This window comes from Onychomys torridus, chromosome 13 (assembly GCF_903995425.1).
Source record: "Onychomys torridus chromosome 13, mOncTor1.1, whole genome shotgun sequence".
Lineage (NCBI taxonomy): Eukaryota > Metazoa > Chordata > Mammalia > Rodentia > Cricetidae > Onychomys > Onychomys torridus.
This window is the reverse complement of record NC_050455.1, coordinates 35,419,707-35,447,479: the sequence shown is the minus strand read 5'-3', so window position 1 is coordinate 35,447,479 and position 27,773 is coordinate 35,419,707. Positions and strand designations below refer to the sequence as shown.

Genomic DNA, 27,773 nt, shown 5'->3' with positions numbered 1-27,773 from the left:
GCTCCCCAGTCAGGGAGCCCCGCTAAAGGCTAGACGGCGCGGCCCCGCCCCTGCCCGTACCACGCAGGCGCGCCTTCGTCTCCCGCCCAGGACGCCCCGCCTCTCCCGCAGCACGCAGGCGCATTCTCTTTGGCGCTCTCGGAGGGAGGGGGGAAGGCGCCCCAGCCTCCCTTCAGGGTGCCCCGCCCCTCAACAGCACGCAGGCGCGTCTTCCGGGTAGCCCTCTCAGGTCCCCGCCCCCTCCCAGGGAGCCCCGCCCCTTCCGTAGCACGCAGGCGCATTTTCCGGAGCGCGCTCTCAGAGGGCCGCCCCCCCCCCCCGCCCGCCCCCCCCCACCTTTCCCGTAGCACGCAGGCGCATCCTTCTCGGAGCTCGCGCGGGCCCCGCCCCCTCCCCTGCCGCCCCGCCCCCGCCGCCCTGCCCTGTCCCGCCCCTAGGCGGTTGCTGGCGGCGGCCGCCGCCCTCCCTCGACCCAATGGCGCGGCTGCGGCGTCAGTAATGTGAAGCAGTGCACTGGCTTGTCCGGCCCCCCGGGCCTGCAGCCCATTACACCATCGGCCGCGGCAGCCGCTGCATCCCGAACGGCCTGGGAGGGCGGGTGCAGACAGCTCCGCGGGGCGGGGCGGAGCGAGCAGCGCGGCCGGATTCATTCCTGTGGGGCGCGGGGCATGGAGGAGCTGTGCGGCCGCAGGCGGAGCGGGGCAGCCCGGGCGACGGGGACAACGGTTTCCACTTGAAGGGGCGGCCGGAGCCGGAGCAGCGGACGGCGGGAGGACCAGCCCCGGGGCAGGTAGTGGCGGCTGCGGCCTGGGGCCCGGCGGGGAGGCCTGGGCGGGAGGAGGGCGTCGGGGCGGAAGGCGGCCGGCGGGGTCGTGTGGGCCGCGGGGCCCGGGGCCGGCGGGCGGCTGGAAGGGGTGGAGGCTTAGGGGACCGGGCGATCGCGGCCGCGGAGCAGCCGGCGGCGGGCGAAGTTAGAGGCTGGAAGGGGGCCGGATTTCCTGAGCGCCTCGCGTAGTTGGAGGGGGAAGAACGCCTTTCCGGCGAGGTTTTAGCTGGAGCGGGCCGAGGCTTGGTGCGTCTGACCTTTTTGTTCCTTGGCGAAACCCATCCTGGCCACAATGGGGCCTTCCAGCCTCGCGCCCTTGGCGGGTTCTCTGCAGACGCGAGAAAGGTTTCTGAACCCGCCGCCTCTCCGGCCTCTTTCGGTTACTCGCTGGGCGTGTGCAAAGCAAAAACCAGAACAAAGCTGGGCTGGCTAGAGCCGGACACGAGGAAACCTATTGCCTGGAGTGTCTCCCCCACCCCCCTCGCACATGGGGAGAAACTGCCTGCCACCGAAACATTCTGGTCTCTGTGTGAACCCTTTTGTATTTTACTTTCGCATCTCTTTTGAAGGAAGCGGGAGAATCGTTCCTAAAGTACGGCCTTTTCCCCGTTTCTTCCCCAAATTAGAAAATAGGGAAACCCACATCGTGTTTTTCTTTCTTTTTCTTTTCTTTTTTCTTTTTTGCCTTTACTTGTATGGAAAATCCTAAACTGCTTTTTCTTTCTTTCTTTCTTTTTTTTTTTTTTGGTTTTTGCTTTAATTCTCTAGTTTGGTGCTCTGCTTCTCCGATGTTGGAAAGCGGTAGGAGAGAACATACTCTCTCAGTGGTTTTATATCCGTTCCGGGGCGCGGTGACTAACATTGAACTTTGGCTCCTGTAACTTGCCTTCGTGGAGAGTTAAGCTGGAGCTTCGCTTTGAAGGGTATATCAAGCTCAGCCTCCCGACTGGACATAAATGGATCTAAAGACAGCCGTGTTCAACGCAGCTCGCGATGGCAAACTCCGGCTCCTCACCAAGTTGCTGGCCAGCAAATCCAAAGAGGAGGTTTCCTCCTTGATCTCGGAAAAAACAAATGGGGCCACACCACTCTTGATGGCCGCCAGGTATGGACACCTGGACATGGTGGAGTTCCTTCTAGAGCAGTGCAGCGCTTCCATCGAAGTCGGGGGCTCTGTCAATTTCGACGGGGAGACCATCGAGGGGGCCCCCCCTTTATGGGCCGCTTCAGCAGCAGGACATCTGAAGGTTGTCCAGTCTTTGTTAAATCATGGAGCATCTGTCAACAACACGACTCTAACCAACTCAACTCCTCTTCGAGCGGCCTGCTTCGATGGCCACTTGGAAATAGTGAAGTACCTTGTAGAACACAAAGCCGATTTGGAAGTGTCCAACCGACATGGCCATACATGCTTGATGATTTCATGCTACAAAGGACACAAAGAGATTGCTCAGTATTTACTGGAAAAGGGGGCAGATGTTAATAGAAAAAGTGTTAAAGGTGAGTTCAGCTTTTTTTTTTTTTTTTTTTAAAGTGACTGCCTCTTATTTTCAGGAAGTTTGATAACAATTTTTAGCATCGTGTTGAGTAGGCCTACGCTGACAGACCTGTGTTTATTAGGTAACCCTTCCAGTATTTCCTTGACTCGTTACTTGATAGTGCATTAAACAAATGTGACAAACGATCTCAGACACTGTTAAGCAGCGTTTTCTCTAAATAGCATTTTCTCTCTCTTCTCTAAAGTTACAGATCATATTAGTGGCAGATGAGCTGAACCTTTCTGTTTGGAACTATAGTGAAATGCAATACATTGTTTTGAACTTTTTTTAGAATCACTTTGGAGTAGTGAGTCACCATCTTATTTATTCTAGGTAGGCATTTATTTGTTACTCTGTTATAGAAGGCTAGACCACACAGCCTTGAAAGGATTAAATCTGAAAGGGTTATCTGTTCTCTGATTCCACTTACTTGTAGCCAATAGAAAATCCTTTTATGTAGAACATGTATTAAATGTAGCAAGACAGAAAATGGATTCTAAAGACCTGTTTAGGGCTAAAAAAAAAAAAAAGCTAAACAGGGACTTGGTTAAACCAATGTAGATTTGTTGGCAACAACTAAGGATCATTGTGAGGAAGAGCTTAGGTTTACAGACAAGTATAACTTTCACTATTGTATGAAACTAAAGACAGTAATGGGTTAGAAATCCCTCAGACTTTTAAAAGAGGCTTTTCCAGAACAGTTTTGATAACCTGAAGATTTTAAGTAAATCTGCATAGCAGCAGTAAAATAACTCACTACCGGATTTAAAAAAGCTGATAAGATTTAAAAGTGAAGAATTTTTCAAACATCATATTGGCTTGCATTGTTTACAATGAAAAATGTCTTACTACTCCTGCATTTTAGACTTCTATAGTTATAGTTTGTTTCATTCTTCTAGAGGTAGACTGCATCCCTCCCTCCCTGCTTTGCTTTTGCTGTTGATTGACAACCCCACTGGGGGGGTGGTGGTGGTGGTGGTGGTGGTGGTGGGTGTGGGTGTATGTGGGTGTTTGTGTGACTGTACACAAGTGGATCTTGATCCTAGGTTGTGTCATTCAATTTCAGCAAACATGGCTGGCTCATTCTTGTTTGATACAATTTTTCATTGATTGTATATAATTAATTGATCTAGCACTGTGCTAGGATAAACAGTCTTGCTATGAATATTCTTGTAGAAAGATGTTTATTAGCACACTCTGAGAATAACTGTAGTGTGAAGCAGAGGATGTGCTGTGGTTGTGGGCACTGTATTGTTCCTGAGCATGTTTATAACAGTAGTAGGGTTTTTTTTTCCTAAAAGAGTCTTAGGAAAATGATACAAGATCATTGAGATTTTTTTTTTGAAGTTTTTCAGAGCAAATGTAAAACTCTTTAAAAAAAAAAAAAATCCCAGTACTCAGACAACCCTTCCAAGGATACTTCTAAATTTTGTACAGATATGTGTATGCAGATTTATTTTATGTCTTGTTCTATAACCTGTTTTTTAATTAGTAAGTTATTTTTAAATTCTTAATCATAGCTCCGTAATTTCAAGAACTAAACAGTCTCTTTGTACACTAATGAGATAGATGTGCTTATTCATTTTTATAAAATAATTAAATCTTGTTAGGATAGTTGATACTACAGGATATACAGTATCTTTAATATTTTTCTTTAAAATTTTTTTCCCTTTTACTGAAAATAGATTTTTTTCTCATATACTATATATATATATATATATATATACTATATATATATATATATATATATATATATATATATCCTGACTGTCGTTTCCTTCCCTCTACACCTCCCAGTTCTTCCCCATTTCCCCTCCTGGTATTCAGATCCACTCCCTTTCTGTCTCTCAGTAGAAAACAATCAAGTTTCTAAATGAATAATAATATAATATGCTATGATAAAACAAAAACTAACACATTGGAATTGGACAAAAACCAACAAATAGAAGGAAAAGAGTCCAAGATAAAGCACAAGAAACAGAGACCCACTTGCACACTTGGGAATCCCATAAAAACACTAAACTAAAAGTCACAATATATTTGCAGAGGCCCTGGTGTAGACTTGTGCATGCTGACTCAGTCTGTCTCTGTGAGTTTATATGTGTGTTGGTCATGTTGATTTAGAGGGCCTTGTTTTCTTGCTTGTCCTCCATCTCCTCTGGCTCTTACACTTTCTGCCTCCTCATCCCTGAGGTTCCCTGATCCCTGAGGGAAAGAATTTGGTGGAGACATCCCATTTAGAACTGAGTGTTCCAAAGTCTCTCACTCTGCATATTGTTTGCTGTGAGTCTCTATTTCTTCTCATCTGCTGCAGGAGGAAGCTTCTCTGATGATGTCTGAGCAAGGTACTGATCTATGAGTATATCAGAATATCATTAGGAGTCAAAGACAGGAGTATTTGGTTTTACCCTAGGTCTTTGGGCTATCTAGTCTCAGGTTCATGGTCACCCCAGAAGTGTTGGATATGGGTTCAATCTCTTGGATTGGGTCTTAAGTCAAATCAGATATTGGTTAGTTACTTTCACAAGTTTTGTGCCACCATTGCAGTAGCATATCTTGCAGGCAGCATACCATTGCAGATCAAACTGTTAGTGGCTGCCTTGGTGTTTACGTTGTTACCCTTTTGGTAGCGTGCATAGCATCTACTGGTACTAAAGATGCTAGAACGTAGTGGTGAAAGCTTTTTTTTTTTTTTTGGAAAGCTCTCTTATAGGTACCAGCTAACTTCTCCATGTCTGGTGAATTGTGTAGGTGTGGTCTTTTAACAATGGACTCTTGCCATTTCTTTGTGGAGAGCAACATACAGTCTTGGCAACAGCCTGGGTTGTTTGGGGATTCCCATGGGACTCACTTTGACCAACAACTTAGATGTAACCCAATCCCGGTACTGGAAGCTTCATTTGGTGACAAGAGATGGTCAGTTGGGGCTGTCTCCCCAATTATTTGGCTACTTCATTTAGCTTGCCTTCATTTATGAGTATATTTTAGGAAGTTCTGCTGTATTAGGTTTCCATACTCCTCAAATGGCCCTTATCTCCTTATATTCCCCCTCATCCCCTTTTTTCTTCCCCACTTGATCCTCCTGTTCCAGCCCACCCATTCATCCATAACTATGTTCCATTCCCTTTCTTAATGAGATTTAGTGGTTTTCCCTAGTCCTTTACTCTCTGTTTCACTTCTCTGGTTCTCTAGATAGTAGTTTGGTTATCATTGATTCAACAGCCAGTGTGCACTTATAAGTAAACACATATCATATTTGTCTTTCTGTGTCTGGGTTACCTCATTAAGAATGATTTTTTTTCTAGTTCCATCCTGTGAATTTCATGGTTTTATTTAAGAGCTGATAATACTCCATTGTGGAAATGTGCCACATTTTTTAATTCATTCTTCTGTTGAGGGACATCCAAATTGTTTCCAATTTCTGGCTATTATGAATAGAGCAGCAATAAACATGGTTGAGCAAGAGTCTCTGTGGTAGGATGAAGCATCCTTTGGGTATAGGCCCAAGAGTAGTATATATAGATGGATCTTGTGATAGGTCATTTTCCATCTTCCCCAGGAACTGCTGCACTGATTTCCATCGTGACTGTACAAGTTTGCACTCCCACTACCAGTGGATGAGTGTTCCCCTTACACCACTGCCTTCTCACCAGGAGCTATCACTTATTTTATTAATTTTAGCCATTCTGATGGGTATAAGTTGAAATTTCAAAGAACTGCATACTTGCCTCTTGATGGTGGTACACACCTTTCCCCCCCCACTTCTAATTCTTTTTATTCAAATAAAAAAAAAAAAAAAGCACCCATACCAGTTGCTGTTTTTCTCTGGTTGCTCCCTGAGCTGAGTCGCTGGGTCCCCCAACCCCCATAAGGAATCCTTTCTAGGCTGCGCTGGAGGAGTCAGAATCCCAGCACTCCAGAGGCAGAGGCAAGGTGATCTCCAAGTTTTAGGCCAGCCTCATCTACAGAGCAAGTTCCAGGACAGTCAACGCTACACACAAAAACCCTGTCTCAGAGAGAGAGAGAGAGAGAGAGAGAGAGAGAGAGAGAGAGAGAGAGAGAGAGAGAGAGAACACAAACTGCATACTCCTTCTAATGGAGGTTGGAGCTTTACATTCTGAGTTTTTGATGATAAACTGTTTTTGTAAGCATTCTTCAGTATGGTTTTTTGTTTGTTCGTTCCTGATTGTCTTTGCAGGTAGGTTAATGAGTTAAAAGACTAGGCTTTTTTTAAAATCCTGGTGAAGTATGTTTAGTCATGTCAATATTGGGAATGCTTCAAGATAATTAAAAGTAGGTGATCTCTTGGTGAGGCTTTTTGATGTTTTGTTCCTTTGGTTAGGGTTTTTTATTTATTAATTTAATAATGTCTATATTTTTGATACAGTCAGACATTGAAGTCAAATGTTTTAAATTAAGTGGAGAGATGAGTACTGATACTATTTGCATTATATAAACTTGATTTAGATACCTCTGTAGATAGAAAAGGAAGGTCCCTTTTTCATCACCATTATCACAGCTTGTGTGAGGATCTGTGCACTACCTCTTTTCCTAGGTGATCTGCTAAGTCTAAGTTATGTTTTCTTTGTGTGTGAGGATCTGTGCACTACCTCTTTTCCTAGGTGATCTGCTAAGTCTAAGTTATGTTTTCTTTGTGTGTGAGGATCTGTGCACTACCTCTTTTCCTAGGTGATCTGCTAAGACTAAGTTATGTTTTCTTTGTGTGTGAGGATCTGTGCACTACTTCTTTTCCTAGGTGATCTGCTAAGTCTAAGTTATGTTTTCTTTGGTATCGACATCTGATATGTCTTTAAGACAAGTAGGGTCAGGTGATGATGGCACATGCCTTTAATCCCAGCACTTGGGGGGAGGTGGCAGGTGGATCTTTGAATTTGAGGCTGGCCTGGTCTACAGAGTGAGTTCCAGGACAGCCATGGCTACAAAGAGAAATCCTGTCTTGGACCCCCTCCCCCCCCAAATAAGACAAGTAGGGAAAGAATTATACCAAATGTTGTTTCAGATACCTTCAATTTTAAATACATACACAGAAAATTTTTATCATTTTGTGTGTACTGATTAACCTTTTTTGTGAAGCCACTTTTGGACCTTGATATTTTTTTTTAATCAATGTTGGTGACAGATTCCATTAATACACACACATTCTTGCCCTCCTGTACTCTGATCCTGAAGCTTTGATTCTTTGATAATTGTAGTTTGATTGATCCTTAGGTTCTTGGGTGAGGGCATGGGGGAAGGGGAAGAAGTCATTTGCAATCAGAAAGGAGGAACATCTAAAACTGATGTAGCGCTGGAAGAGTATCATACCTGACTTAGCAGTGAAGAAAGATTTTCTTCCAATTTGTAGCTCAGCTTTTTTTTTTCCTTTGTTTTGTTTTTTGAGACAGGTTTTTTTGTGGAGCTGAGGATTGAACCCATGGCCTTGCGCTTGCTAGGCAAGCACTCTACCACTGAGCTAAATCCCTAACCCTAGCTCAGCTTTCAATGCGACTAGGTGTAGAATTGAACAGTTCTTTTTAGTGGTGGTGGGGAATCCAGGGTCTCATGCATGCTAGGCAAGTGCTCTGCTTTGGAGCTATATCTTCAGCCCCATTTATCAGAACATATTATGTGTCATGCATTGGAAAGTATTCTGAAAAAAAAAAATACCAATAGGTTATGCTTGGTTTTACTTTAAAATGCATGTGAGTCCTTTCATTCCTTTACTTTTTAACAAGTAGTTGACAATTGACTATTACTTAAGTGTTTTCCATTACTTTTTAACAGGCTGTTGGCATTTTTTGAATATATTTAAACAGAAAGTGGAATTCATTCCTTAGTTGAGAGGGCTCTCTGTCCCTCAGTACATCACTGGGCTGTTAGACTTACTCTGTCCAAAGATGAGTACGACAAGACACCCTGATCTTGATTCCTGCCTTTAAGGTTTGATCTCAGAGACAGCCTCAGAGGCAGATACTATTAGATGTATGGGAAAAACTTTATCCCTAACAACACTCTACCTAAGGGGCAGTGGGTTCCTTCTTTTCCCAAAGCATTCCATACGGGGAGAAAATATTTCAGATACTCAGGAGTATCTCGCTAGTTTAACTTAACAATTGATTTAAAAAATTAATCTTTATTTTTGTTTTATGCATATGAGTGTTTTGTCTGCATGTATGTCTCTGCATCATGTATATGTTGTGCCTATGAAGACCAGAAGTGAGTGTCGGATCCCTCTGGGACTAGAGTTACAGACAGCTCTGAGTTGTCTGAGTTGTCATGTGGGTGCTGGGGACCAAACTCAGATCCTTTGGAAGGGCAACCAGTGCTCTTAACCACCAAGCCATCTCTCTAGCCCTGTAACAGTTGATTTTTAAGTGTATTTCATTTATTTTATGTGAAGGTGTCAGATTCCCTGGAACTGGAGAGCTGCCATGTGGGTGCTGGGAATTGAACCTGGGCCCTCTGGAAGAGGGGCTAGTGCTCTTAACCACTGAGCCATCTCTCCAGACAAGTTGGTTCCTATTTAAAACCAGTAACCTCCAAAGCTGAAGAGATTGTATTGACCCCAGAACTACCACTCAGCAGTTCATCTTTAGCTTCCTTTGCTTCTGTTTCACTTGAGGTTGGTTTTGTTTATGCTTGGAGTTTTGATTTTGCAGCTCTCAAATGAAGCTCTTCACGTCTGCTTTTAGATCCAAACTGCTGGGAATTTAGCAGGTGAGGGTGCTTGACTAGATACTGCAGACCAGCAATAGTAAATCTCCAGGTTGGCTTGGAGATTGGGCCTCGAAGACGCCAGGTAGATGTTCAGGTGCTGAAGTAAATTGGTAATAAAGTAATTATGGTGGCACTTGGGAGGCTGCTAAATTTAGTGCACTGACTAGAAGTGCTTTGTGGAGAAAGACCAAAGTGTGGGGAGATAGAGAGAGATCACTAGTTCAGAGTTGCTGCTGTGCTCCTTCAGAGGACCTGAATCTGATTCCCAGCACGTGATGGGCAGGGCACAACTACCTGATACTCCAGCTCCAAGAGATCAGATACAGTCTTCTGACCTCTGCAGGTACCTACAAACACCTCTTAGAGAGACACACACTTACTTAACTTTTTTTAAATCCTAAAGCATGAGTATAATTTATAAGGTACAGAATTTTAAAAATAAATGTCCCTTGATGTTGGGTTGAGATGTAAGGTTTGGATAGTTTTTCAGGCTTAGGAAATGATATGGAGAGGCACACTGAAAACAATGCCCCTAGAATCCAGGAGTTGGGATGTAGGTTTATGCATAAGGACCAAAAGCCACTCGGGGTTAGATTATAAAAAGAGCAGTAAATTCAGGTAAAGAAGTTTAATTTTGAGCTGGACAGGGTGGTGCATATTTTAAATCCTAGAATTCATAGCCAGGAAGGACTAAGAAACCTTGTTTCCAAAAAGGACGGGGGTGGGGGGAGGTGAAGAAAGTTAAATTTTGTTTGTCATGGAGCTGTATCATATATTGCTTTTCAGTGTTGTGGTAATCACGACCAAAAGCACCTTGGGGAGGAAAGGGTTTATTTCAGCTGATGTGTCTCCATTATAGTCCATAATGAAGGGACATTATGGCAGGAACTGAAGAAATGTGGGGTGTGCTGCTTACTTCTTACATTCATTGATGAAGAGAATATGTCAAACTACAGTGTTCCTAGCATCTTACTTTAGCAACTATATCCGTATTTTAAAAAAATGTATCTCTTCCTTTTTCCTTTTTTTTTTTTGGCTTTTCGAGACAGGGTTTCTCTGTGTAACTTTGTGCCTTTTCTGGATCTCACTCTGTATGTAGCCCAGGCTGGCCTCGAACTCACAGAAATCTGCCTGCCTCTGCCTCCTAAGTGCTGGGATTAAAGGGGTGCACCCCCCCACACACAATATATCTTTTTCATTTGTCTCAAAGCAAACCCAAGGCATTGTTTCATTCTCTCCCACAGTAAAAACATTTTAGAGTGTGGATGTAGATCCATCAGGGACTTAATTATTTTTATCTTTTTTTTTAAATAAAGCCCTAGCTGTGTGGCGGTGCATATCAGTAATCCTAGCGCTGTTGAGGCTAAGTTGGGAGGACCCTAAGTTTGAGGGTTGCCTGGCTATGTGTTGAGACTATGGGAGGAATACTTTTTCCACACCCTAATAATAGGAATCTCAACTGGTAAACGCTCTTTTGTAAATTAAAAACTGTTGAAGAGAATAGACTAGAGTAGGGCTTGTTATTGTGCTAAGTAGGTTGTTTTAGTGTACTTGAATACTGAGTTGAAAGCAGTTCTTTGTTCTTTTGAGCTGGAGGACATTTACCAGCCATTGGTTATCTTTAGCACACCTACTTGCAGAATAGAAGGACCTAAACCTTTATTCTGCCCTGGTGTGTGTGGTTTTAATTTGGTTTAGTAATGGTTAAATAATTTACTAGTTTAATTCATTAACATTTTAATACAGATCTTCAAGTTGTTCCCAACTTGCTTTTCCATTGTCCTCATGCCCCTATTATCTTCAGGAAGACTTGACATGCTACTTGAAGGGTAGCTGTAAAGCTGTGTAAATAGCTATGTGGTTAGCTTTCTCTGGAGATAGAACCTTGAACTTTGAATTCTCACAGGATTAAACTAAGCTTGGAGAGAGTGAAGAGTATGGGCTGTGTCTGCCTTTTCCCAGTTGTTGGCAGCCCCATTAACTCAAGACAGTCTTCCCAAGTTTTATGTACTTGCTTTTAGGTATATATGTGGTCCCCTCATGGTATTCATTTTGATCAGATTTTCAATGATTTGTTAAATCTTTTTGCTTTAAAATAAAATTTAGGAATTCTTGATATTTTAGAGATTTGTGCCTTTGATGTATTAGGACAATGTGTGATAGAAGACAGGTGGAAAGGCCTAGTTTAAGAAGGCACTAGGAGTGTACCTGTCTAAAACATCTGTACCTTTCCCTTCCTTTGGGAAGAGCTGTAGTTAGATAGGAGCCCATGGAACTTGGAACATGGAAAGGGAATTGTAGTGAAGTCTGGATGTAACATGGGTGTTTTCAGTCTTCCAGTGAGCTTTTTTACAATTGGGAGCTGGTTTCTGTTCTCATCCCTAAGCTCCAGGAATTTTAGTCTTGAAAACTCTACTGCATATTGAATCTTCTTCTGGAGCAGTTTCTCATTTATCCTACATCTTACATTGGCAGATAGAAACAATAAAGTACTTAATTTTGTTGTAAGCTCATTGGCTTGTGTTGTTGAGTTTCTATGTTTCTGCTCAGGGCCTCATACAAACAGTTAATGAAGGGAGGGCACACAATAATTGTGGCAGTTTGTTATTAGTTCTTTTTATTTTTATTTTTTCCTGCTCTCTGTTGTCTCCCATGATAAATATATATGGAGAAAGGGAAACACAGCAGAACCTTCTAGTACTCCTTTAATATTCTAAATCACTTGTACATTTCTCAGCTCCTTCAGTGCATGCAAATTACATAGGGCATAAAGGAATCTGTCTAGATCTCTCCTGTCTAGATCACTGCTAAAGTAGGTCCAGATACAAAATTGAGGAAGAATGAGTCGTTGGTCAACCATAGTAAGCTGAAGAAGAAAGATTTTTTTAAAAAAAGATTTTATTTATTTATTATGTATACAGAAGAGGGTGCCAGATCTTATAGATGGTTGTAAGTCACCATGTGGTTGCTGGGAATTGAACTCAGGACCTCTGGAAGAGCAGTCAGTGCTCTTAACCTCTGAGCCATCTCTCCAGCCCCAAAAGATGAATTATTTTTATGTATTTTCAGACACATTCTACAATATGGTCTTTGTTCTTGTAGATCAAAACTTATGTTTTACCAGAAAAACAAATGTTTTGATTGTTACTGGAGTTTCAAACAACTTTATTGAGATCTATTTCACATAGCATTCACTTACTTAAAGCATACAGTTCATTGGGGGTTTTTAGTGTGTTAAATGAGTTAGGTAGCTACCACTGCAATTTTTCATCCTTCTGCCCCAAACACATGTTCATTGTCTACTGCATTAGCCTCAAGTGATTACTAAGTTTCATTCTGTCCCTGTAAATCCACCTGTTAGACTTATTGTATAAGTACAGCTGGAACATATGGTTTCTCATGACTTCTTTCACTGAGTATAATGTGGTCAAGGTTCATTCAGTTGTAGCATGTAGGTTTAATTTTATAAAATAATAATGCCTTTGTATAGATCAGTGGTTCTCAACTTGTGGGTCGTGACTCTTCTGGGTTGAAGAATCCTTTCACAGGGGTCGCCTAAGACCATCAGAAAACAGATATTTACATTATGATTCATAACATTAGCAAAATTAAAGTTATGAATTAGCAACAAAACAATTTTATGGTTGGGGGTCACCACAACATGAGGAACTACCTCAAACATTAGGAAGATTGAGGACCACTGGTATAGGTACTACCACTTTTACCCCTTCAGAATTGATGAACACTTGATTGTTTTATTTTTCAGCATTATGAGTAGTGCCATTTGTATAAAAATCCCATGGTATATGTCTTCATTTCTGTCCAGTGTATGTGTTGCTAGGAGCAGAATGGGGTTAGTAATCACTGTTTAACTTTTGAGGAATTAACAAGCTGTTTTTCAGAGCAGTTGCATAGTTTATATTCCTCAGTATAGGAGGGGCCTAATTTTTCTGCACTCACCAGCACTTGTTCCTTTTATATATACCCATCCTAGGGTTGTGATTGTGGTTCGTATTTTCCCATGGCTAATAATGTTTCATATCTACTCATATGCTTACTTCATGTATTTGTTTGCCATTTCTGTGTCTTAGTGTCTTCATATATTTTCGTATGTTTTATAGTTGAGCTATTTAACTTTTGTATTAGCTTTGTTTTTTTGGTGGTTGTTTTTTTGGTGGTTTTTTTTTGTTTTTCGAGACAGGGTTTCTCTGTAGCTTTGGAGCCTATCCTGGACTATCTCTGTAGACCAGGCTGGCCTCAAACTCACAGAGATCCACCTGCCTCTACCTCATGAGTGCTGGGATTACAGGCGTGCGCCACCACCACCCGGCATGTATTACTTCTTAGCTTTAAGAGTTGTTTATATAGCTGGGCCTGGTGGAGCACGCCTTTAATCCTAGCACTTGCGGGGCAGAGGCAGGCAGTTCTCTGTGAGTTCAAGGCCAGCCTGGTTTATAAGGTGAGTTCCAGGACACCTAGGGCTGTCTTGAAAAATCAAAAAAAAAAAAAAATTGTTTATGTGTTTGATATACAAGTCTTTTATCAGATATATATTTAATATATTTACAAGTATTCCCATTTTGTGGACTTTTTTCATATTTGATGGTATTGTTTATAGCAATTTGAGTTATTTTGCAGATTTAAAATTTTTCATTGTAGATCAGTTGCATATGAACAAGATAATTTCTTACTACATTTTTACTTATTTTGCGGTGTGCTCGTGCTGTGGTATATGTGTACCCATACCATAACATACCTGTGGTAATCAGAAATAAAGCTGTAAGGTTTATTGACAGTGTTTATGGCTTAAGAACTTTTCCAAGGATGAAAATTGTGACTTAAAGACTAAATAGCAGGGCATAGTGGAACACATGTGTCTATATCTTTTATTATTATTATTATTATTATTATTATTATTATTTAGGATGGTAGTATTTATGTTTCAAAATTGCATTCTATCCAAGTAGGGGAATTATAAGTCTGTACCACCAGGCAGGGCTGAATACAGAGTATTCTTGAGCCTCAAAAATAGTTCTTCCCCAGAGTACTGGTGTATTTTGGGTTACTGACTTTGAGAAACACAGTGACTCCATGGCTTGCCTCAAACTTTCATACATCAGCATGAATTCTTTTATGTGCTTGTTATCAATTAATTATAGGAGTCTTTAAAATTTTATCAGTTAAAATGCTCCTGCCAAGTACTTCTTAAGGAATATTACCATGCTTTAACACATGAGCATACGGCAGGTTGCTGATCTTAATATTTATCCCAGAAGCATCCCACTGAACATGGCTACTATTCATTCTTCTAAATTTTTTTGCTCTGCTTTTGAAGTTTCATAGCTGAAGATTAGTCACATCACATTAACTTTCTACAGAAAGTCTTTGAGTTGATGTTTAATATTATGTTTAATATGCCATTAACTAGCTAGCTTAAATTTGAAAAGGATGCCCACTTAATAGAGGTGTATTTTGAGAAATTATAGGGTTTCCATTATGAATTTGGTGAAGGAAAATTGTTTTCCTTAAAATGAAGTTGCTCAGGCATTGGAAGTGGTGTAATACAAAGTGCTTTTCTTTTTTTCCTGTAAAGGTCAATTCATGAAATTTCAATGTCAAATACTTTTATTTTAAACCATTTCTTAAATTTTATTTTTATTTCATGTGCATTGGTGTTTTCCTTGCATATATGTCTGTGTGAAGGTGTTGGATCTTCTGGAACTGGAGTTACAGGTGGTTGTGAGCTGTCATGTAGGTGCTGGGGATTGAACCCAGGTCCTCTGGAAGAGGAACACGTGCTCTTAACTGCTGAGCCATCTCGCCAGCCCCCAAATACCTTTATTTTGAATTAGGATGCTTGGTAGCATTTATGTTTAAAAATTTCATTCTATTTTTCACTGTTTCTTAGTAACCCTGCTAAATCGTTCGGAAGTACAATCATTGTGTTGTGGGGGTGTTTAGGAGCTATAAAACACAGGAAATTCTTGAGTCGAATATGTAGTAATTAGCATATATTGTTTAAAATCAGTGATGATAACTGTCAAAAAGATGGTCTTTGGCATGTAATTGAACATGGATGACTAGAAAGAACATAATGATTTGATCTTTATAAAATTTGAGTGGAATAGTGACTTTTTATAAAACATTTAGCAGTATATTTAATACTTAAATGACTGGTAGTAACAAATAATTGTCTATCAGATTATAAAATAAAGAGTTTATGTATAGACTGATCTCAGACTGAAATAGATGGCTTTTCTTTTTTTTTTTTTTTTTCTTTTTTTTGAGACAGAGTACTGTGTAGCTCTGGCTGTCCTGGAATTCACTGTGTAGGTCATAGATCAGGCTGGCCTTGAACTTACAGAGATGACTTACCCTTTTCTTCCAGAATGCTAGAATTAAAGGCATGAGGCACAATTCCGGCCAGCTTTCATTAATTTTTAATTTTAATTTTTTTTGTTTTTTTTCAAGACAGGTTTCTCTGTAGCTTTGGAGGCTGTCCTGGAACTCGCTCTGTAGACCAGGCTGGCCTTGAACTCACAGAGATTCACCTGCCTCTGCCTTCTGAGTGCTGGGATTATAGGCGTGTGCTACCACCACCCAGCTAATTTTTTAAAAGGAGAAAAAAATTTTGTGAAACAGGATAAAATGTTCATTATTTAGGAACAGAAGTCATATAAATTAAAAAATAATTTCAGAATATAAAAGTTGAACTTACTGTGTTTTTTTTTCTCTACTTCAAATTTTAATCTTTTTATACAATGTATCTTAACCATATCTTTCGTAATTCTTGGGCAACCTGTCTCCCTCATCCTTTCATGTCCCTTCTCTCTCTCTCTCACTCTCTCCCTTGCTCCATAACCTACTGAATCTTGTTAGTACTGCCTGCTGGAGTGTTTTGTTGGGTTGGTCTTGTGTAAGCAATCGTAACCAGGGGTCCATGAGTGTAATGGCTATGGCATGTTCAGAAATCGGCATTTTGTGACATGTCTTCTCCATCCTCGGGCTCAGATGTTTTCTGAACCCTGTGAGGTTCTAGATTTCTCATTTAGGGTTGAACACTCAATAGTCATTTATTCTTAGAACTTTGACCAGTAGTTGTCTCCTGCTTTAACTACTGACTACTAATCTATGTGTATGACCATGAATGTTTAGAAGGCAGTCTGACATTTAGTAAAACAACAGTAATAGGTCCCCCCTAGGCCACATGACTTCCTGAGCCATGGGCTTGTGAGCAGCTTTTCAGGATCTGACTTAGATTCCCTCTTGGAGAGCAGGTTTCATACCTCATCAGAAAGCAGTGGTTATCCTCATACAGCAGTGCTTCTGTTGCCCCACTGTGCACGTTTGCCTGGCAGGTCAGTGTTGTAACACTCAGGCTACATTGAAGACTTTGTAGGTCCATTGATGACTTTGCTCTTCCAGCAGCCTTTATAGGACTTTCTGGCAATTGAAAGGTAGCCATCGGGGAGAAGTTTTCATGTTAGTTCCACCTTGATTTTTCTGTGTCCTACAATAAAGTGTGTTGTGTCTTCAGCAGTGGGATCTTACTATCTAGTTATTGTGGGCAACCTAGAGCAATGGCAGGAGCCTGTATTGTTTCGGGACCCTCTATAACCTCCCTGGCCAGTAACTTGTAAGGGAGGTACTGCCTTGCTAGAGATTCCGCTTTAATAGCCTATGTCTTCTAGGAGAAGCATTGTCAATACCATATAAATGTAAGAACAAAAAGTTACTACATTTCCCTTTGTAGTTCATTGTTTTTTCAGACCCCAGCCTCTGGTCATCATTGGTCTTCTGTTTACTCTGTTGTAGGCACTGTTTTAGAAGTGAAAATTTTAAAGCAACACAAATGCCTATCGACAAGGAAATGTTTATATGAATTATGGCATATCTCCTTACTTTAACTTTTATTGTAAAACCATTAAGAATAATTAAGCAATATCAATTTGATTTATAGAGGATATACAGACTTGAAACTTTGATAGAATTCCAGATCCAGGTGAAAAACAGGAATAGTTGTGTATACCAATCACAACTTTGTCAGTATAGTATTTAAAGACTTGTAGAAAGAACACAAAAATTATGGTTGCTTTCAAATTCTGCTATGGTTTTAAAATGTTCAGTAGTTGAGGAAAAGCAAATGGAACTTTAGATATGTGAAAATGAGGTCTTGTCCATTAACTTACATATTATCTATGGATTCTTTGATGCTGTGTGACAGAGTGCACAGGTTAAGGCAGTAACTCTGTGAAACCTAAACTGTTCTGGCCTTTGCTAGCTCTGCGTTTGACTCTGCCTGTCACTGAGAAACAGGGCCAGAGAAGATAGTGGGACATTACTGTCATGTAAAGTCCATATCCCATAGTGCCTGTATCCCAGTTAACAAATAAGATACTTTAATATTTAAAATAAAATAAAGCCAAGATTTTATCTGCACACAGTTGTGGTTTCAGAATCATGAAGGTTTTCTACTGTTTCTGAAGAGGAAGCATAAATTAGGGAGTGGGGTTGGTTGAACTTTTTGGGTTTTCGAGACAGGGTTTCTCTTTGTAGCTTTGGAGCCTGTCCTGGAATTCACTCTGTAGCCCAGGCTGGCCTCGAACTCACACAGACTGCCTCTGCCTCCCTAGTGCTGGGATTAAAGGCATGCGCCACCACTGCCCAGCAGGGTTGGTTGAACTTGGATGAGAATGTTTAACTTCTACTAGACACAACCTTCAAGTGTAGTATGGCTGACTTTTAAAATGAGATCTCAGAATGATGTCATTGAGGTAGCATTTGGAGCTGTGTATTTATGTTTTACCACTAAACTTTGGTTTTCTGTTGGTGTGGAGGATTGAATTTAGCTCTCTGCCTTGCATTGTTATACTTAAAGATTAAAAGTGATAACAGCTAATACATTTTAAGAAATCATACTCTTAGAATTTCTGCATTTTTTATGTGCTACTTTCTCTGGGCTTAATTCACTTCTTCATAGTTTCTGGAAATGGTTCTTTTTCACTTCTGCATATTTATGTATGCCTCCTTTCTCAGTTTAATGTGCTACTTATTTTTTTCCTCCTCTCATAATTTCTTGAGGTCAAACTTAGCTATTTTAAAACCTTTTTGTTTGTTATATGTACATCTAAAAGTATGCATTATTCTGAGCACAGTTTTGACTGTAGCTCCAAGATTTGTTATTTAGTTCTTTCATTGCAAGTCAGTTAATTTCCTTTTGACTTTCTTCTTTGATCCAGGGGTTATTTATTAAAATGAGTTTTAAAATTTAATATGTTAAAATATAATGTATATATAATTTAATATTTAAAATATATAGGATTTTTAAAGTTATTGATTTGTTTTTTGTTTTTTGAGATGGTGTTTCTCTGTAGCCGTGACTATCCTAGAACTCGCTCTGTAGTCAGGCTAGCTTCGAACTCAGTGATCTGGCTCACTCTGACTCCCAAGTTCTGGGATTAAAGGCATGTGCCACCACTGCCCATCTATATGTCAGTCTTTTGATACTCTTTAAAACTAACTTTTGGCTTAGATTATGATCAGTATTTGTATATTCCATGTATCTTTGGGGAAAAATATTTCATACCATTGTTTCCCCATTTTCAGATCTAGTATTCCTCTGTTTTTATATTTAGGGTGTGTATTGCATACATACAATGTGCCATGGATTTCTGTTTGCATTTTAGGCATTTTTTTTCTTCTAGTAGGATCATTTAATTCATTTCCATTTAATAGCATTTATTCTTGGAGTTGGATTTTCATTTGGCTCCCTTTAGGGTCTACCTGTTTGTTTTTGTTTCTTATTATTTGCCTACTTTTTGGGGGAGATTTCTGTTTTGTTTTTGCTCTTTGGATTATTCCTAATTTTCTTTTATCCCTCTATAATTTAGGAAAAGCCTTGACTCATCATTTTTTTAAAGATTTATTTATTTATTATGTACACAGAAGAGGGCACCAGATCTCATTACAGATGGTTGTGAGCCACCATGTGGTTGCTGGGAATTGAACTCAGGACTTCTGGAAGAGCAGTCGGTGCTTTTAACCTCTGAGCCATCTCTCCAGCCTCTTGACTCATCATTTTTAAAATCCTTGAACTATTTTTATAATGGTTACCCTTGTTATTGGACTTTGGCATACATTCCTCTTACTTTCCAACAGTGAGACCTTAGGATTCTACTACAGTTGTTTTCCTTATTTTTGGTGATATTGCTGTCAAGTTTTACTTCCATGTGTAGTATTTCAAGCCCACAAGATATTGTTGAGAAAGTTATATTTACTTAGATTTATACCCACAGATTTCCCCTTTTTGTGTATCTATGCCCAAGTCTCCTGGCTGCCATATACTTATTCCTTCTGCTAAAAAAATACTCCAAGATATTTAGACTCTTCCTAGTAATATATATTTTAGTTTCTTTATCTGATTTTTTTATTTATTCATGATATGGATCTAGAATTCCAATTTGATAGTTTTTTTCTGTTAAGGATTTTCACAGTGATTCCATGTCTCAGCTATGTTCCTAATGAGATTGCTGTTGATGTTATTTTCTAGCAGAGAATGAATAGGAAGCTTTCTGTGGTTTAATGCTTTTCTCTTTGACCTTAGTTGTCCTGTATATGAAACACACACACACACACACACACACACCCTTAGCGAACCCTAATACAGGTGTCCTCCTCTTAACTTTTGGAGATGAGGTCTCTCCACAGCTTTGAAGGTATTAAATAGGCTGGGCTGACTGTCTAGCTCCAGGAATCTCCTTGTCTACTCCCTTCCTAGTGCTAGGATTGCAAGTGAGTGCCACCACACTCAGCATTCTCCACTAAAGTTCTGGAATCAAAGTCATTGCCTTGATTTCAGGGCAAGCATTTTACCAACTGAGCATTCTCCTCAGCTCCCTCCAATCATTGTTTGCTGTCATCAGAGAATGCACAGAAGAGAAAGTGGAACATAGAGCTGATGGAAAAGCCCAGTAAGGCATTTAGTGAATACAGTTATTGACATAAATTTATATATGAGGTTTAGCATATTCAAAGAGATTTTAAAAAAATTGGATACTCAAAGGAAACCTGAAAACTACAAAAACCAAATAGACAGTCTAGAACTAAAAAAATTTAGTGGGTGGCATTTAAAAATGGATTAGTCATAGCAGACTAGAAAATTCATGAACTAGAAGATGGGTTAGGTGGAGATACAGAGAAAAATCACACATGAGAAAGGGCTACAGGAAGCCTTCTGTGGTTTAATGCTTTTAAACCACACACACACACACACACACACACACACACACACACACCCTTTCCCCTAGCGAACCCAAATAACAGGTGTCCTCTATTGGTGAAATTATTAAGGCCACTCCATGTAGTTAAAAGGGAGGTTTATTTTGTGGGGTAACTTACAAATGAATAGATAGGTTGTAGGGTCTGGCAAAGGTATCACACAGTCCGGCAGTGTTCTCTGGAGAACTCTCCTCGTTCTACCTCCAAGCGTCCAGCCCTCCAAGCGTCCAGCGTCCCAGCACCAAGAGAAAGCCCTCCTCCGCCCCGCCTTGTGGGCGTGGCCATCACCGAAGCCTCAGTGGGGGTTGGAACTTCCAGGCCAATGCTGGGATGGCTGTCCACTGCAGTCCTCCTCTTAAGGAGACAAAGGGAAGAGTGACAAAAGGTCAGCATGCTTAAAGCCATAGTTCAGAGAATGAAAATGAGCCACAGCAGAGTTAAGAAGAGAGTCTTAGATGTCAGTTCAGCAGTGGCTGTCTGAGTGTGCAGAGAAGTTGGTAGCTGCTCAGTCCAGGAAGCTAGATTGCCTCTGGAGTTCCAAACCATCTGGAAATGAAGGCCTGGAGGATTCCTGGAGAGCCACTGGCCTTCAGTCCCTCTTGGAAGGCTGGAGAAACTAGATTCTATCGTCAGCACAGGCTGACAGTAGCAGTGGTAGTAACAAGATAGATGTACTGATGAGCAAGGGTGAAAGCAAGCAGCAAAAATAGCCTGCTCTCCCTCCACCCTCGTATCTGGGAAGCCATCAGAAGATGCTATCTGCTCAGGGGTGGTGTGAGGATCCTGACTCCTCACTTAGACCTTCCTGGAGTACCTAAATAGACATGCTTAGAGGCACGTTGATTCTAGACCAACCAGTGACAGCCAGAATTAACCATCATAGTACTTGAAGGATGATACTTCTGGCTTCCACAGGCATGCACATTCACACACATACATGATTTGAGCTCTGCTATGACAGTCTCATCCTCCAAGTAGTATCTATATTTGCTTCTGGTTTGAGTACATGTGTAGAACCCTCAATTATTTTACTAATTTGATTTACTTTTCTGTGATGGCTTATCTATTTGTAGTTCATCTGTGCCCTGTGGAAGTGTAACCTGAAGTTAACCTCAGTCGGTAGAGCATGAGACTCCTAATCTCAGGGTCATGGGTTTGTGTCCCACATTGGGCGCCAATTGTAGACAAAATTCTAAACGATCTTATTAAATAAGAAACACAGCCAAATACAGAGTTAAAAGCCCAAGAGATCAGAGCACTAGTGAAAAGCCAAGACCACCTTATATTACCACCTGGCTGCCATGGCTTCCCCAGAGAGAAGTCCTTCTGTGTGACTTGTGTTTTATTACTTCCCTGTTCTGCCTTCTCATTGGCTCTAAGCCCAGCCGCATGACTTCCTCATCACTGCCTGTCTATACAGACCTCCAGGTCTCTATGGTTGGTACTGAGATTAAAGGCTCGGGGTCACCACACTTGGCTGTGTCCTTGACCACACTTGGCTGTGTCCTTGACCACACAGAGACTTTGCCTGCCATGTGATCGGATTAAGGGCATGTGCTACCACCGCCTGACTTCTGTTTAATGTCTATTTGACCTTTGATCTCCAGGCAACTTTATTTATTAACATACAAATAAAATCACATCTCAGCACAAATAAAATATCACCATTTGTGTGAGTTTCCAAAGCTCTCTTCCCAGTCATTTGTGACTATAGTCTTCTCTAGTCAATCAGTGCAAGGCTGTTGAGAGGCCTGGTTTTTAGCTGTCTTCTATAACCACTGAAGACCAGTGGGAAAATTTTGCCCGATTCTAGACTTTCCTAGTCTTTCTCATCCTGGATTACTCTGTTGGCTCCTAAGGGCTTTCAAGGCAGAGTTTTAGATTCACATTTGTTGTAAGGCATGATGGTCCCTACCTATAACCCCAAACTTGGGAAATAAATACAAACAGCTCAACAGTTTGAGAATAGCTTGGGCCTGTATCAAAACAAAAACAAAAATGAAGAAAGGGCAGATGGACTAAAGAAAGTGGAAAAGTATTCTGCTTTGTTTATTGGAGCATGGAGCATGCTGGCCTGGAATTTGCATTCTTCCCACTCTGCTTTCTAGGTGGTGGATTAGAGATGTGCTCATGCCTGGCTTTCCTAGTCCTTGGTCTTTGAGTGACCAGACTGCTTTGTCACTGCCATTGCTAGACAAAAGGCCTCCTTTTCTCTTTCTTTAAGCACGATTTTTTTTTTTTTTTTTTTGCCTGCACATGGGTAGATTCAGAATACACATACTCTAATTTTTTCAGTAAATACAGTGATGTCAAAACAAGACACAGCTAGATCATAAGGGTGAGGTCTAGGGAGCATGTGCAGACTTCTGTGTACTTTCTTCCTTTCATGAAGAGCACTCTTCCCAAATAATGAGAAGACATATGCTATTTTGGTATAAGACACATACTCATGGCATTCAGCACTCAAGGTTGTAATTGAGGACTGGGTCACAAAGGCATCATTTGCCTAACCATATCCCAAATTTCAAACACCTAGACAGAAAGCAGCTGTTTAACATAAAATTCATAAACTACAGTTTGGCACAATGAGCCACCCCTGTCATTTAGGGAACATTTTATGCTTGTATAGAGAACAAGTTTCCAGATGATGCCAGTCTGAGGTTAACCATGTCAGCATCTCTCTGTGAATGGCAGTTTTAGACTGCTTTGTTAACTTCCTATAAATATGCCCAGAATGATGCTCTGCGGACACTTCCTGCAAACATTGTATATACATACCAAAGAGCTGCCTGATGGCTTCACTTGTGATCAATGGTCACATGGTTATTGTTACCCTTAGATATGATATCTAATTAATGTTTATGTCATACTATTTCTATAGACTGTTAGTAATATGCTAGTGCCTTTTGTCAGTTTTAATTCATGTGTAGGGTGACAGGATAGTGTTAAAACATTTAATACATCTAAAAAATGTTTAAAAAATTAAATTATAACAGGAAATAATTTATTATGAAAACATTTTGTGTATCATATCTCCTTTGGATATTTATATTGAACCACCTGTAGCATGAATCCTAATTGATCTTAATAAAAATCTGGAGCCAGATATTGAGGTAAATGCTGAAAGATTAGTAAAGGAGCCAGCCACTAAAGAGACTTCCTACCTCTATCAAATCCTCAGACAGCTGAGTTCTTGTCTCCTCCTGCTTTATATTCCTCTCTCCGCCCATTCATATCACTTCCTGTCTCCATCTCCCTAGTGCTGCAATTAAAGGCATGAGGTTCCAAGGGCAGGGATCAAAGGTGTGTGCCACCACCCCTAGCTTTGTTTCTCTTTTAGACTGGATCAATCTTGTGTAGCCCAGGGTGGCCTTGAACTCACAGAGATTGTCTGCCTCCTGAGTGCTGGGATTAAAGCTTCCAGGCCTCTTAGTGGCTTAGTTCTGAACTCTGATCTTGAGGCAAGCTTTGTTAGATCAGAAACAAAATATCACCACAACCACAGCATATTTTTCAGATTTTAGTGGACTTATTTTTCCTATGAGAGCAATGTTTTGAATAATACTTTGTAACACATTTTGACTTTAACAGTTAAAACTCATTTGATAATCAGTCATTTTGAAAAAAAAGATTGCCCCATACTAAAATCAAGTGGAAGAATCTTAGCTCCATTTATAAATGGAGAAACTAACCCAGAAAGTTGATTGTCAGCAAAGCTACAAATGGCTTGATTTTATTTCATCCATTTTTGTTCAGAGAATATCACTTTCATTTGAATATGAATGAAAAGTGCCAATGGGCCATTGATTAAGGAGCTTTATCTAGTGATTTTGGGTGGGTTGTTTTCCTTTTCATACTCATTTTAGTCGTTTATTCAAGAATTTTTGTAAATACCTTCCGCTCTTGCTGTGTATCAGACACTTAATATTAGGTGCTGAAGGTAATTGTTTTCTTCTTTGTAATTATAGTATGTCCTACTTATGGTTGACTGGAGTTGCCTGTGCTTTTTTTTTTTTTTTTTAAAGTTACATTATAGCCTGGTCTTTCAAATTGTGTTCTTTTCCTTCTCTTTAAGGCAATACTGCATTGCATGATTGTGCAGAGTCTGGAAGCTTGGACATCATGAAGATGCTGCTTATGTATTGTGCCAAGATGGAAAAAGATGGCTATGGAATGACCCCTCTTCTCTCAGCAAGTGTGACTGGTCACACCAATATTGTGGATTTTCTCACACACCATGCCCAGACCAGCAAAACAGAACGTATCAATGCTCTAGAGCTTCTGGGAGCTACGTTTGTAGATAAAAAAAGAGATTTACTTGGGGCTTTGAAATATTGGAAAAAGGCAATGAACATGAGGTACAGTGATAGGACTAATATAATTAGTAAACCAGTTCCACAGACACTAATAATGGCTTATGATTATGCCAAGGAGGTAAACAGTGCAGAAGAGCTAGAAGGTCTTATTGCTGATCCTGATGAGATGAGAATGCAAGCCCTGTTAATTAGAGAACGTATTCTCGGTCCTTCTCATCCTGATACCTCTTACTACATTAGATATAGGGGCGCTGTCTATGCCGACTCTGGAAACTTTAAACGATGCATCAACCTATGGAAGTATGCTTTGGATATGCAGCAGAGCAATCTGGACCCTTTAAGCCCAATGACTGCCAGCAGCTTGCTGTCTTTTGCGGAACTATTTTCCTTTATGCTACAGGACAGGGCTAAAGGCTTGCTGGGTACTACTGTTACATTTGATGATCTCATGGGCATACTGTGCAAAAGCGTCCTTGAAATTGAGCGAGCTATCAAACAAACTCAGTGTCCAGCTGATCCATTGCAATTGAATAAGGCTCTTTCCATCATTTTGCACCTAATTTGCTTATTAGAAAAAGTTCCTTGTACTCTAGAACAGGATCATTTCAAAAAGCAGACTATCTACAGGTTTCTTAAGCTGCATCCAAGAGGAAAGAATAACTTCAGCCCTCTGCATCTGGCTGTGGACAAGAATACTACATGTGTAGGGCGGTACCCTGTTTGTAAGTTTCCATCTCTGCAAGTTACTGCGATACTGATAGAATGTGGTGCTGATGTGAACGTCAGGGACTCTGATGACAACAGTCCTCTACATATCGCTGCTCTGAACAACCATCCAGACATCATGAATCTCCTTATTAAATCAGGTGCACATTTTGATGCCACAAACTTACACAAACAAACAGCTAGTGACTTACTGGACGAGAAGGAGATAGCTAAAAATTTGATCCAGCCCATAAATCATACCACATTGCAGTGTCTCGCTGCTCGTGTCATCGTGAATCATAGAATATATTATAAAGGGAATATCCCAGAAAAGCTAGAGACCTTTGTTTCACTTCATAGATGATAATTCGAACTGTACGTCAGCACTGTTAAAGCACGAATTGGTAACAGTTGTTTCATAACTGAGCACTGTTGTGATAACACCAGCATTCATTTAGCTTGATATCATTGTGCTCTCACTGGCTAAAGCATTGTAAGCATCAAATTTGCAGGATTGGTTTCCCAGTATTTAATATAAATATACCGTATAATATATTGTTTGTGAATTATTGAGAAATGTGATGTCATATTCAAATTTCTAAAACTGTCTGCCAAAGGCCATTCTGGTTTTGTTTGCTGTTGGGTGTCAGGGACGGAGTTAACTGTTTTCAGTGATGTCTTTATACTTTATTAGTTTGTGAATTTTATACAGTTGAAAGTCATCCTCCCCGGCTCCCACTTCTTCAGTCTTCAAGTTTTGCCCGTTTCTCCTTTTTTTTTCTCCCCAGCCATTTCTGCTACAGTGTTCCCCGAACCTTTGGATTCATGCTAGGTCATAAACCTTATGGACTTCTTCACCATTGCAGTTACCATAAGTGCTTTATCTTCTCTATGCACCGGCTTAAACTGGACTGTTGTGTGTTGGCATATTCTCTATGCAGCAATTGGTCAACTTAACTCAAAACACTGTTTTCTTAAGTTAGGAAGTTCATTTCACAAAAGTACTCTTAGAGCATGTCAGTTTCTAGAGTTGCCGGTAAGCTATTTGAGCTCAAGCTTTTTTTAGTTTTATGTTTGATTTGGTTTTGCTTTGTTTCTTCAACATGTGAGGTTTCTTTCTTCAATCCACAGAAAGTTTTTGTATGCTAAATTTGGGAAACAAATCTCTTACAGCTCATTAGCCCAGTTGAAATTTAGGTCTGTCATCTTAGTCTGTCCTGCAGTAAAGGAAGAACTTTCTGAAGTGACCTGCCTTTCATACTGCTCCGGCGTTGTCCTGCTTGTGCTGATGGTGTGACTAGGTATAGAGAATGGCTTCACTTTAACCTCAGAGTCTGTCCACAGCTTACTGAGTCACACTGAGCTATCCAGTCATTGAACTGCAGACCACTCTTAGTTACAAAAAGGCTAAAGCATGTCAGTGGCATGATGCTTGCCCAGCCAGATCTAGGCATCTCAGATAATTAAGGTATTTTAGTATGCAATTTACTGCCATAGTATCAAAGGTCAATAACAGTGTTCTTTCTTTCTTCAAGTTTATGTATATCTTTTAAAGGAAACGTGCATGAATTATTTTGATCTCAATTATTTGTCACCCTATTAAACACAAAAAATTGCACAGTGATTTCTGTCCCCTTAATGAGAGCGCCTCCTTTCCTTCTCTCTCCCTGCCCCTTCCCCTCCTCCCAGCTCTTTCTCTCCTCTCCCACTTATTTTTTTTTTCCCTATTATAGATTTGTTTATGCCACAGAAAGGGCTTCTTTGACTTAAGATAAGTGAAAATTGAAAAGATTCAGGTAATCACTCAGCACTTTACCGTACTCAATAGAATTTACAATGGTACATTGCCCTGCAGATGTAGTAAAACAACAACAACAACAACAAAAACTGTTCTGGATGAAATGCTCCTTATTGATTCTAGAAAAACAAGTCAGTTCCCCTGTGAACTTGACGATCTGGGTCACTTGGGTTTAGGGATGACGTTTATTCTGAGGGTTGATGTAATGTTATTTAAAGAATTGTCATTGCAATCACATTCATCTTTATCCAGTAAAAATTTGTAATAAAGAGTAGTAAATAAAGAACATTAGACTTTTTCATTAAACAATTGAGGTTTAATTTTTTAAAAAGGTATCTTTACTCATTTTACTACATTTTAAATTTTACCATTGGGTAAATGGATTAGTTATCATTGGGCTCTTTTCAACTTTATGAAGATGTTTTACTGTTTTATTTACTGTGGGCAAGTCTGATAAAATATTTGAGCTGCTATACATAAGAATAATATGTCATTTAGACAGATATTCTAGAAATATCAAACTATTTTGAAATCATCTGCCTTTAACTTTATGGTATGAGAATTATATATGCTTGAACTACTTTTTTTTTTTTTTT

At 40.3% G+C, this 27,773-nt stretch overlaps 1 protein-coding gene across 1 annotated transcript; it reads left to right on the top strand.

Annotated features, from left to right (window-relative positions):
* Window positions 1-425: 425 nt before the first annotated feature.
* On the top strand, window positions 426-27,765 carry Fem1c (fem-1 homolog C). Its single transcript, XM_036205049.1, has 3 exons — window positions 426-790; window positions 1,595-2,326; window positions 24,434-27,765. The coding sequence occupies exons 2-3, from the start codon at window positions 1,783-1,785 to the stop codon at window positions 25,741-25,743; spliced, it is 1,854 nt and encodes a 617-aa protein (XP_036060942.1). The 5' UTR covers window positions 426-790; window positions 1,595-1,782; the 3' UTR covers window positions 25,744-27,765.
* Window positions 27,766-27,773: the final 8 nt, after the last annotated feature.

What these genes read in the sequence shown, in the direction of transcription:
- Fem1c (XM_036205049.1), top strand. Translation starts at nt 1,783, where the DNA reads ATGGATCTAAAGACAGCCGTGTTCAACGCAGCTCGCGATGGCAAACTC. An exon ending in TAATAGAAAAAGTGTTAAAG is followed by an intron (nt 2,327 to 24,433) that starts GTGAGTTCAGCT and finishes CTTCTCTTTAAG; the next exon opens with GCAATACTGCATTGCATGAT.